Source organism: Equus caballus, chromosome 21 (assembly GCF_041296265.1).
Source record: "Equus caballus isolate H_3958 breed thoroughbred chromosome 21, TB-T2T, whole genome shotgun sequence".
Lineage (NCBI taxonomy): Eukaryota > Metazoa > Chordata > Mammalia > Perissodactyla > Equidae > Equus > Equus caballus.
The window spans coordinates 33,915,771-33,928,899 of NC_091704.1; the positions used below are offsets into that span (position 1 = coordinate 33,915,771).

General features: G+C 40.6%; 1 protein-coding gene across 5 annotated transcripts in view; it reads right to left on the reverse strand.

Annotated features, from left to right (window-relative positions):
* Positions 1 to 13,129, reverse strand: part of ITGA1 (integrin subunit alpha 1) — a 147,823-nt gene that overhangs the window by 56,912 nt on the left and 77,782 nt on the right. For all 5 annotated transcript variants that reach the window (XM_070245859.1, XM_070245858.1, XM_070245857.1 and 2 more), the window contains 2 exon segments: positions 11,015 to 11,163; positions 7,313 to 7,463 (listed from right to left, as the gene is read on the reverse strand). In XM_070245859.1, coding sequence (XP_070101960.1) covers positions 7,313 to 7,463; positions 11,015 to 11,163 — 300 coding nt within the window.

A 13,129-nucleotide genomic window follows, 5' to 3' on the forward strand; every position in this document is an offset into this window, starting at 1 on the left:
ACATGTTACCTCAATTTTAAAAAATGGAATGAACTACAATGCCATGCAACAATGTGGATGAATCTTACTATAATATTGTTTCAAAAGTTTCCAAATATTATATACAGCATGACATCCTTTTGATAAAGTTAAAAACAAGGAAATCTTTTTAAAATTTATTTTTTTCAGACATGGATAGATACCAAAAGATTATTTAGAAAAGGAAAGCAAGAGAGGATGAGTATAGGATTTGGGCTGATGATTAACAGGGGAAGAGAGGCAGGTGGCGAATATGGTCACATGGAAGTTGTCAGAGGACAGATCCAGCTCTCCTTTTGGGTGGTACCTCTGTGGATGCTTATAATGTCATTAAAATAAGGTTGCGGTTACAATTAGAAACACAGAAACAAATAAAGCGGGCCATGCTTCAATAAATGACAAGAATATTGCTGGAATCAAGGATCGTGATTGATTCAATCTTGTGCTCCCGGAACCCAAAAAGCAAAGGTAAGACCTTGAGCTCTGTGCTGTTACTTGATTTTTTTAGAGTATGTGACTCCTTAGGCAGAAGGAGAATCACGACCTCCAGTGACCATGAAGATACCAGAATTTTCTAGCTTCACCTTCCATTTTTAGATGATAGTCATAGATTTGTCTGGCATCACTAAAAAGAGAGAGCTCTGTGGTGCCTTTAAAGTCCTGTTACAAAAGAGACCTAAAATAATCTTCAACCACAGTTCAGCACACTGGACTGAAGGATCATGGGCATCTGGGTAGGTGGTGGGCACAGGCGGAGATGTGAGCTCTGGTCTCACTGGGTCTTCTGGTCACCTACCCCCTACTCTCCGCTCTGAGTGTGTGACTTCGCACTGCCCCACTTTGGCCTCCTGCTCTTGACACGTGCATGTATTTTTTGAATGGTAGATTTAAAAACTGATATTTTTATTAAGAAGGGTACAGCTTTTCACTTGTAGCAAGTTAGAAAAGAACTAAAATTACTGTTTTAAGTGTTGCTATTTATGATCTATAACGTTCTTGTTTATTTGTATCATAAACGCATAATAGTTTAGAACAACTGAATGACTACAGTGTATACCAAATGTTAGTGCAAGAAAAGGAGCTGTGCACCAACTAGTCAGGCAGGCAGGGCAATGGTTCTCAAATTTTCCTTCCCAGTGAGAAGGCAGCGGGGGATTTATTCCTGGTTCTCTCCCCTTGCTGGAGGTTCTTACCCCTTTTTCTCTGGAAAACCTGGGAGGAGCCCAGAGGACATACCGTGCACGTCTGAACACCAGGGTCCTCATGCACTCTGGGACATCCAGTGAGTCATGAGGCATGATGCCTTAATGTCTGTGAAGAACTTTGAGCTGCTACGAAGATGTGGGCTATTTAGGAAAACTGGAGCTGGCTCTAAGGTAATCAGCACACTATTTGGGTAGCTTTTTGACTTTTGAACTTACTCTCGACTACTATGTCCAGACTTTAGGTGGGAAGGTCTATACCAAGAGCTTACAAATCGTCCAGAACACAAAACTCAGTTCCTGTCTATTTGGCTGAAAAGCAAATGCCAAACATCAGAAGAGGTTTACATTTGAACAGAGACCACTGGTGCTTTTCCCACTTTAGCTACTTGATGAGGAAAGAGAATTAATGGAAATGATAGTAGAGAATTCTCCAGATAGAGAGGGAAAACCCAAGGGTCACTTGTTATTACATGGAACAAATCCTCTCTCTTATTTAAAAACAATTAAGATGCTCTTCTTACAGTTGGGCATCTCACCAAATCTGGATGTACATGCCCCAGAGTAAGCATGGAAAATGCAGTCAAGAGTCTCCAAGCTCCAGAGTCTCCATGACAGCTGTGGTGCCAGTTTCAGGATGACTGGGGCCTTGCTCAACACCTCTCTTTCCACCTGGTATTATTCTCCAGATACACTGTTGGACTCCTCTTTTGTCAGCCATTTTGCTGATTTCTTTTTAGCAAATTGCATGGGTTTTTGTTTGTTTGTTTGTTTGTTTTTTTGGTGAGGAAAATTCTCCCCTGAGCTAACATCTGTTGCCAATCTTCCTCTTTTTGCTTGAGCGAGATTAGCCCTGAGCTAAGATCTGTGCCAGTGTTCCTCTATTTTCTATGTGGGTCACCACCTCAGCATGGCCAACGAGTGGTGTTTGTCCCTGCCTGGGATTGGAACCTGCGAACCATTGGAAGCAGAGCGTGCCAAACTTAACCACTGAGTGCGGAACTGAACCACTATGCCATTGGGCTGGCCCCTGCATAGATTTTTTTAAACCTTATTTTCAGCTGATTGCATGGATTTCTTTTACATTCATACAAATTCTATATCATGTGAAGCCCTCTGCGTCCCCACTGATTTGCCTGATTTATTCTATAAATTACATGAATCCAGGGCTGAAAAGTCACCATCTTTCCTCCTTGGTTGCTATGTAACATATTCTACGTTCACTATCACATTGACACATTAACTTCCATTTCACTTATAAATTGATGTTGCAAATACACATAAAAAATTGCAAAGACTTTTGGACAGTGCGTGACTGAGGTTCTTAGCTGTGTAAACGTTATTAGACTTTTAGTGCTCTATGTGAAAGGACGGAGACAAATGGATAAAGTTCAATGGGACAATGCCCAAGTGACATATTTACAGAATAAAAATAAAATGCATAAACACTATATGGGATATATATTTAGAAGAAAATATAAAAGAATTCCCAGGAATTACTGTGACTTGTATCTAGTTTGAACTATTTTGCTCACAGAATAAAAACGAAAATAGAGAGAAATGTATTTTGATCCTTCACCCAAGGGTCTGGGAGCTTGTAAAAACATTATTTTCTATGAATGAGAAGAGATACAAAATAACTCATAAATTACTCCTGTTTCACTTAATACAAATATGTCAAGTCCAGGCATTTGGTATTCTGCTAAAATTTACCTGAAATAGACATTCAGAATTGAAGCTCCCTTGAGGCAGATGTGTCAAATGTAAAGTGTATGATTCATCTACATGTAGTACAGTGCCTTTTGTGTGCAAATGAACAAAATTCTGAGACACTTTCTAACTTCTCATATTTTCATTTGAATGCTGCAGGTGATACACGTTCTGTAGCCATTATAATCCCAGCCATTATCATTTAAGATTAGAATCTGAATATAAAGCAGGCTCCTGCTAACAGTGTCTAACATCCTCAGTGACAGAATAGAGACCATGGAGTGGAGTACTGAAGCCAGCTCAGGACCCTCACCAAATCTGAGAGCTGAAAGGGAAATTTTTGCAGTTTTATCACAGAATTCTTATATTTTCAATAGTCAATTTTTTGGGGGGGTGTCATTTCCCCACAAAACACATCTCTATGGTGTTCAGGATCAAATGGTGGGTAGACAAGGATGGAGCAGGAGGAACAGGCCAGGCGCCAACAGGGCCAGACCCCCAGGTATATTTGATTATGAGCAACAGGAATGGACCTTGAGAAATGCCTAAGACTTTTTCGCGTGAATGCACAAGGAGAGGAAGTAAAGTAACTGTCTTATTTCCTAGTTTGGCACAAACTAACAAATACTGGAGAAAAGAAATAGGAATTGGGAAAATAACAAATAACTATTGCTAAAGTGAAATTTTCCCATCATTTTTACTTATACCATTTCGAAGAACAACTGATAACTCATTGATTAAAATGGAAAAGGAATGCATGATTTTATGTTTCTCCAGGAAGATGAACGCAATCGTGAGACTTCTTTTTGACCAGATGGGAGGCAAAACATGAATTATTAACTAGGGATCCAACAAAGAGACACAGTGACTTAAGGACAAGAAATACTGAGTATGTAGCAAGATACAATGTAAAAGTGATACCAGATTCCCCTCAAATTAAGAAGGCATCCATTGATAGATACTTTCTTGCCAGTAAAGTTTTCCTAATGTTGTTAATGCTGCTGATGGTTAATTCAGCTCACGGCCTGTATGTCTGGTACCTGGAATGCTAGACTATATCCTCTGGGGGCAAGTGGAACAAATGATAGCACCTCTGATACCTAGTTGTCTGGGACAAACTGGGCATGCACTGGCTTTGCATAGGGAAGACACCAGCCACAGACTCTAGCTGTAGACAGTATCTCTGAGTGAAGGCTGGGTCATGTGGAATTATTCTCAACCAAAGAAGAGAATAAAATAGTTATAGTAACAGGAGATGTAATAATAGATTGAATAACAATTGGCAAAAGATAATTTATAGAAATGACAAGAGGAAAGAGAGAAATAGTGAGATGTTTTAATTTTTTCTTACATCTTGTACCCCACATGAAAAAGAGAAGGTTGCGGTGGGAAGTTATCACTGTTCATAACCTAGTCGTCTTGGTTGTAACATAAGTACAGTCACCTTGCCCCTGGGAAGCAGTGAATCAGTTCTGTGTTCTGGAATTTCATCAGGGAGAAATCCCTCTTTTTCTTCCCTTTCTACTGTGGGGTGAGGTGTCTTTCACTGTTCATACTTTCGAAAAGAAAGAAGGAAATCTCACTGATTGCTGAAAAATGATTGTGGGTAATATCTGTTATTTCTTACTATAAATAAAATGGATTTTATGGAAAGACAGTTTTGGTTGAACTCTTAGATTTCCGAAAGTGTTATTCCCTGACTTATTAAAAATACATTTATATTAAGCAGACTCCCCTCCCCCCCAGGCTAAAGGCATATGCTACGGAATTGAGTGAAAGGGGCAGAAAGGAAGGCTGCGCGCAGTTGCTAAGGTTCAGAACCTGAGAATAGCTTTTACAGTCTATGGGGAAGCTCTGAAGCTTTCTGAGCAAAGCAGGGCACACTTTATCTCAAAGATTCCTTCTAGCTCTAAAACACTACGATTTTATTATTTCAAACTCCTTGAGACAAAGATCCTTAAGAAAAATGTTTATTGATTGCCTAGCCTGCCATTGTGTTAGATGTTTTCACAGTCATTATCTCATTGATTCTTTATCTGAGAGAGAGAAAGAGAGAGAAACAACATTACCCTATTGAATAGATGAAGATGCTTAAGCTCAGAGTATTAGGTAACTTATCCACTGTCACAGAGCCAGCACATGGCAAAGGCAGAATTTGAACAAAGCTCTTTCTGGCTTCAAAATGTAATCTCCTCTACTCTTCCTCACCCACACTCTTCTACTTCTCACTTCTGGAAAGCGTCCATGAGTCCTTTGTTGTTTAAGGTTATGACATATAATGGTACATGCTTAGTATCTCTGAGCTGGTGTTTTTTTTTTATTCTGGTACAAAGGAGGGGTGAGATGGAGAAGACTGTGGTGCCTTTCAGGAGCCTGGGGGAGTGAGTGGAAACAGGTGAGGATGCAGGTGAGGATGGCCCTGCTGCACCATCCAGAGATTTGTGGCAGCAGGAAAGAGAAAATGGACCCCGAGAAAGAAAAGCCCACGGCAGTGGGTCATGTGAGTCAAGGGGGTAGTCTGGAGACTTGGCTATGTGGTCTACAGCCATGTGGCCCGCTGTACCTTGGTTTCCTCATTCATACACCAGGGAAAATGAAAGCTGCCCTCCTGGGGCTGGCCCGTGGCATAGTGGTTAAGTTCGCATACTCCACTTAGGTGGCCTAGGGTTCGCAGGTTCAGATCCTGGGTGCAGACCTATGTACCACTCACCAAGCCATGCTGTGGTGGCATCGCATATACTAAATAGAGGAAGATGGACACAGATGTTAGCTCAGGGACAATCTTCCTCTGCAAAAGGAGGAAGATTGGCAATGGATGTTAAGTCAGGGTCAATCTTCCTCACACACACACACACACAAAAGAAAGCCACGCTCCTCTCTTTCTGATGCCAGGAGGGAGAAAGAAAGGCATGTAGGACACGGGTATAAAAAACCACGGTAGGTTACAGAGTGCTATAGAAGTGGTCATTTAAATTATTTTCCATGTTTGAAAGGTGGAATTTTTATGTCTCTTTTTCTGAACATCTCTCTTCACAGGGTGGCACCATGAAAATTGAGTCAACTGATTTCACAGAACTTTTAGAGTTGATTTAGAAAAAAATCACTAATAAGAGCTCTAAAGCATTCAGACAGTGTCTCTTTCTTTCTCTCTCTCTTTTTCTTTTTGCATTTGAGAGACAATGTCATTAATAATGGATTGCTTTGGGGCCGGCCCCATGGCTGAGTGGTTGAGTTTGTGCGGTCCCTGCTTTGGCCGCCCAGGGTTTCACCAGTTTGGATCCTGGGTGCAGACATGGCACTGCTCATCAGGCCATGCTGAGGCAGCGTCCCACATAGCACAACCAGAGGCACTCACAACCAAAATACACAACTATGTACTAGGGGGCTTTGGGGAGAAGAATTAGAAAAATAATAATAAAAAAAAAGAAGATTGGCAACAGTTGTTAGTTCAGGTGCCAATCTTTTTTAAAAAACATAATGGATTGCTTTGTATTGATATAGATTTGCTCACAAAGAGCACAAAGGACTTTATATGTAATATTTGCTGTATCATCCAGAGTAGGCTGGGTTTTTCCTTGGAACCAAAGGAAATTTCTTCTTCTCTGATCTTTCTGCCTTTCTTGTCCAGCTTAAACGCAGTTACAGAGAGAAGATAAGTTTCGAGCTGCTAGCTGCTTCCCTTTGGTGGTGCAGTTTGGGGAAATGAAGTAGAGAGGAAATGGCTCTGCACAGAGAATGGCAGCTATCTCCCAATTCCTCCCTGTTTCACTAGTAATGCCCAGAGGTGGCATGTACAGAAGAGCACCCAGAACTTCGGAACCAGTAAGAAGGTCTTGCAGTAGCACGGGGCTTTTCTCTTAAGTCCCAGGGTAGACTGTCCAAGGTAGACAAAAATTTAGGTGCCTTTTGCTTCTTTCCAAATATTTGAGCTGTAGGTGTGGAAATACCATTGTTGACTTTTAGTAGATTATCATAAAAGTCATGTCCTGATTTTCCACCCTCCAAAACTGTGGGATGAATTATTAATTAGCAGGCAATTAGCAAGCTTTATTTATTATCTAGCACGTCTTCAGTTTCCTCCCTCCCTCTCTTCCTTCTTTCTTCTCTCCATCCCTGCATCTTTTTCCCCCTCCCTCCTTTCTCCTCCTCCTTTTCTTCTCCCCTTTTTCCCTCCCTATTTCCGTCCCTTTCTTTCTCTCATTCTCCCTTCCTGAGGACACAAAAGGGGCAAGACCCAATCCTCCTCCCATAGATTTACCTCCAAATGGAGAATTTTCTCCTTTTCAACCTTGTTTGTGTAACTTTCATAAAACAACCATGATATGCACACAGCTCTTCTCTTCACGCCATAGGATGAACACCACCTCTAGGCATGTACTTACAGCAATGGAAAACCGCTGAATATTTTGTTTCTCACAGTCTTGGATGACCTGATTCAGTTGATGGTTGTCATGGGACTCTCCATCAGTCACAATCACCATGACTTTCTTTACCCCGTGTCGGGCGCCCCGGGCTTCAGTGAAAGCCTCCTTTCTGAAATAATTACAGATGAAAAGAGAAGCAAATAAAACACCGCTCCATGGTCAGGCAAAGTGATGAACTGAAGGCAAACACTGACAACTCGAGGTACCCAGGGCTTCCCCTCCAAGATCAACATTGACGCCCATTGTTCAAGCTGGGAGGCATGATGGTCATTATTTGTAATAGGTTTAGATTTATTCCAGATGACGGAGAGGTCACCATTTTGTTAGTCACCACTTATCCCATATACAAAAGGCAGAAGTATTTCATTCTTTGGAAACTTCAAAGGGAGGGTGTGACTGGAAGCGGACATCAGATTCAGAGAAGGTCAGATGTTCGATATTCTCCCAGCCACTCCTTCCTCTGTAAACACTCCTTCTCTTGCTTGATGGGCCTCTTCTGCTTTTGGCAGAAGCTTTTGTGTTAGTCCTCACTTCCCCACACCTACTCTGAAATTCATAGAAACAGATAGGAAATCCTCTGAGTTGAGGACGGCAGATGGGAGAAAACGATATTTGTGTGCCTTGAGAGTGCTCTGGGTACGAGAAAAATCAGACATCGGGATAAAGGACTGCAGATGGGGTGGTCTGAGTGAGGGACAGAGCCGGGCTACGGGGGACAGGAAGGGGTTGGAGTAGCTGCAAAAGCTTTGGTCTGAACTAGGTTTTAGGACACAGCTGAGGGGGTGGGATGGGAGGAGGTGGCATAGAGAGAAGGAAAAATGCTATAACCTGATTGCAAAGAAAGGAATTGTGATTTAATTCAACAAGGATTTATGGAAAGAGATGGACGATAGGAGAAATTGACAATTTTTGTTTGTTTTGTGTATTCTACACACACACACACACACACACACACAGAGGCACACTTTCCCCTTCTCTATTACCTTCTGTAACTCAATTCATTTTCCTCTCCAGAGTCTTGAAAGAGAAGAGCACATTTTATTTAGGACTGAAACGATGAAAGGATGTCATATTTTTTAGATTTTGATATAAAGTATAGCAATCATTGTACTGAATGACCCACGTCAATATTTTACTTTGCTCATGAGGGCAAACAGCTGCAGTCTGGGACACGCCACAGAAATATCTCTCTCAGACTAACCTTCTAAACTGTTTGCACAAGACACATTAGTTTTACTGTAGATGCACAGTCAATGGGCAATTGTGGGTATTCTGTGAGCAGGGAAAGGGGATCCTGGTGACGGGGGCAAAGGGATTTTATCTGTGATTATTTTTTCTTTAAAAGGACTTAAAGCAAACGTGACAGGATGCTAACAACTGTTTGGTGCATACACAGGATTTTATTGTACTATTTTTTCTATTTTTCTTAAAATTTTCAAAAGAAAAAAATAAGCTATTTAAAAAAAATGATCACTGCGTAACTGTGTTTCTCTGCCCTCTACACTATACACATAGATTTTCTGATGTCTTTATATGCACAAAGGTGAAAACAGATGTTAAAGGCTAGTCTTTCAGTGAAGTCCAAACATGGATATTGTATGAGAGTCAATACTTTTTACAGTTTTAATTCCTTAGAGGATCACCAAAACTTCCTAATTCTCTCCAAGATCAAGGCCATAACTAAATGAATATCAGCCGAAGAAGATGATCAAAAGACCTTTCTTAAAGAAAATCTGCTGGCTCTGAAACCAGGGCTGGGTTTATATAATGTGAGAATACATTACATTTCTGCCACTGGCAGAAATCCTGAGTACACTCTTTCTGCTCCAAATATCTTCCTCAGCAAATTGCCCTTGACTCCAAATACCACCATCCAAAGTCCTTTCTTTGAATTAAGGATCCATCTCCCTGCATGCTTTTAAACATTAAAATATCCAAGGAGAATCTCTTTGGGACAGGAGGATCCAGGCCTCATGATTAAACACAGTGAACCTACTGAAAAGAAAGGAAATTTGGGATAGGACAAAGGGGACACAAAAAATATTTTGAACTGGGAGACACTGAAAATGAAAGTAAAGGATTCAAAAAAATTAAAAATATTGTTTGCAACTGGCCCTCCCTGAAAGGAATACAGAGCAATTAAAAATATGCTTAAACATGAAAAACTAGCGTACAAGAAGGCTACTTAGTAATATCGTTACAGAGTTTTATACATACACAAAACTCAGTAAAGTCTGTGTCCTACAACTAGAGACTTTGGGAAACAAGTAGGCAGAAACCATATAGGGAAATGGTATTTCGAGTGGTATTTATGCAGGAGCCAAAGCAGCCAGAATATTTCTTCAGTTAGTTTTCAAAGTTGAATATTCATTCTTAAATGGTTGTCTTTGGAAAATACACAGCTCCCTACGGGCTTGGAGCTTTCAAAGAACACTCTGACTTACTTTGAAAGTGCAGTCACATTTACTCAATTATTTAGGAGGGTGCATTCAGTACACCTAAACACATGGGCTTTTTGTGCATGTAAATTGGTGATCCGACGGGCAGGTAAACATATAATCACCCAACTGTTTGTGGTTATTTTCTCTTGGACCTTGTATAACTAGAACCACATGCTTTTCTAACATTTACGAATCTGAAGCTGCACATGAAATTTTAAATTTTTGAATATCCAACCCATTCTTTGGAGTATCCATATTAACTATTTTAACCCCCTTAAAACACTGAGCTTCGCAGGCAGGCAGAGCATGGGTAATTAGCTCTTCAAAATCAGGTGAGAATCCAGAAGTTGGAGGCATTTAACAGAAGAACCCTTAACATCAGTCAAACTGCTTATTAGATTTGTTGTGATTTTCATATTGTTTAGTTTTTGTTCAGAAACTTACTAGCTTTCATGGTGACTAAGGGGAGAAACAGCAAGGGATAAGAGCTGAATGAGATCAGAGAAAATACAGAAAAGAAATGTTCTACTTTGTAAGAAAAGGACAGTTCTGTAGGTTCTTAGAGAGTGAGTCAGAAGTGGACCATGTGCTCTCCATGAAGGAAACTGCAGAAAGGAGGAGGGAGGGGGGGAACAGCAGAGGGAATCTGGAGAAAGTAAGGAAGAGAGAGAGAGCATTACAAAGGATGAAATCCTTTCCACTTCTTTCAATCTCTGCACTGAAAATGATTTCAAATAAGACAAGATTTAATTTGGCCTCTTAAAAAGTCTCATTTGGGAACTTCAATAACCCTAAGTCAGGTACTGTAAAAGTAAAGACATATGAGGATATGAATACATATTGAGCAGAAGTGGACTCATAGTTATCCATTTTTTATAAAAATTGAGACAACTAGAAACTGAAAACAAAAAATAAAGGGAAACGATATTCACTGATATGTTTAGCACCCAAGAACATGCTGTGGTAGACTACAGTGACTTTTTTGGACTGATTCTCCATCAATTAAACCTTTGGAATAAGAGGAAAGATAAGAAGAGTGGTGAGATTGTAATACAGAAAAAACTTGATCCTGTAACTATTAGTTACTCAGGTGAATCTAATTTTAAACAGGATAGTTTTAAGTATTGCTAAGGTAAATGTTCAATGAATACTCCAAAGGGCCAGATGGCTATCAATTATTTTGCAGTCTTTTACTTGCGTTTATTTTTTACCCATGTACCTTGCTGTGTCTATCCCAAGGGCTGTCATGGTCTGGCGGCCTCCTCTCTGGACTATTTTATTCGCTGCAACAAGCACCTCTTCCGTCGACGAGTACTTATTGAGGTTGAACTCATGGGTTACGTTTTCTCCATACTGTACAATTCCAACCTGAAATACCAAGCCACTGTGAGTTATCCATCTAGCATATTCCCTGTTTCACTTTTCTTCACTTTAAACACATAGATCAGATGTAATACATTTTAGTCTTTCACATGAGTTTAAAAATCTACCAGAATCCAAATCTTTCTACTTTGACAGCAATCGTTGCCACTCTGTGCATATTCATAGCCTAAAGAACAAAAATGAAAATGCTGTTATTAAACGTCTCAAATGATTGGTTTATCTTTTCAACAGTTTTTACTGAATGACTCTGATGGCCTTGGGGGGTAGAATGTGAAACACACTGACATGGTCCCTGCCTTCATGAAACTTCTAAACTATGGGGAGAGAGAGATTAAACACATGATTATTCAAGGACGCAGTCAATTGCAAACTGTGAAAAGGGCTTTAATGGAAAAGCTGTCACTAGCAAGCACAACGTAGGGCCCTAATTTAACAAGGGGGCTCAGCGAAGGCCTTTCAGAAGAGATATTTAAGTGGAGACTTAAAGGATAGGTCCTAGGAGGGCGGAGGCCGATCCTGGATGGTGTCTGAGAGGGAGGATTGGTCCACACAAAAGGAAGTGTGTACATGAAGAAGCTGAGATGGGAAAGAGGGAGGGCTGCCCTAAGAACAGGAAGAATGTCAGTGAGCCTGGCCCAGGCTATGAGGCGAGAGTGGAGCAGGCGGAGGCTGGACGAATAAGCAGGGATGCGCTGTGCTTCATGCTCTCTGTAGCTCAGTGGTGGCTTTATTTCTCCCAAATCAGCCCTTCTCCCCACCACCCCTTTTCTTGTTCTCTGTCTTCTCTCTCTTACTGCTTTCCTCCTTTCACCGTGTTCCACAGACTGAATCATGCAGGCAGCTAACTGCAGAGCTACCATGAAGTAAAACGAAATGGAAGATAAAGCAGCCCCCAGATTCAATTTCCCTCACTCTATATTCCTCCCCTACAGAGATGCCCACTTTTTCTTTTTCTGTGCCCTTCTTTAGAGGTTTATGCAAACCTATAAACTAATCTACATCAAGAACTGTAACTGAAGATAACTGTTTGTCTGACCTTCCTAGCTCAAAATTAGGGACTCAGAGAATTCTTCACCCAAAAAGAAGGTCTTTTTTTCTTTTATTTATTTATTTATTTAATTTAATTAATTAATTAATTTATTTATTTTTGGTGAGGAAGACTGGCTCTGAGCTAACATCTGTGCCAGTCTTCCTCTATTTTATAAGTGGGTCGCTGCCACAGCATGGCCTAATGAGCAGTATATAGGTCCATGCCCGGGATCCAAACCTGCAAACCCCGGGCCGCCAAAGCAGAGCACACGAACTTAACCACTACACCACTGGGCTGGCCTCAGGAATATCTTTTTAATGTAGGAATTCTGGGCACTTCATTTCTGGGGTATTGGAGGTAATTTGAGACAGGCTGCCTTCTTTCCAAGGCAGTTGCCTGGTTTGCCCATTGGTAAAGATGCCTCTGGTGCTGCTTTACAGCTAATCCTATTTCCAAGTCTGATCCTATTTCCAAGTGGCACAAAGGATCAGCATCTACCTTCTAGCCTCCCCTGCTGACATTACCATTATCAGAAATCTTTAGGCTTAATTGTATGTCTGATTTATTGATACATTTCCACAGCTAGGTCTTTTTGGAAACCAAAAGGATACTCTGGCATTTGTAGAAAAAGACAAGAGAATCTCCACTTTAGAATAATCTTGATCATCTTTGAACTACCTGCCAGAGTACCCTAGACATCTTGGAGTAATTATGCTGTTATTCCTAAATAAGAATACGATCCTTATCTTTACTGCTTTTTAAAGAACTTTCTTTCCTAATTTATTCAAATTATAGTCATGGAAATTAATATCACATTTTATAAATGAGGAAACTGAGTTTAAAAACCTTACTCCCCATAGCGAAGGGGGAGAAGGGAGCCTAGTCTAAGACATGTATCCCTTATTCTAGGGCTCTTTCTAT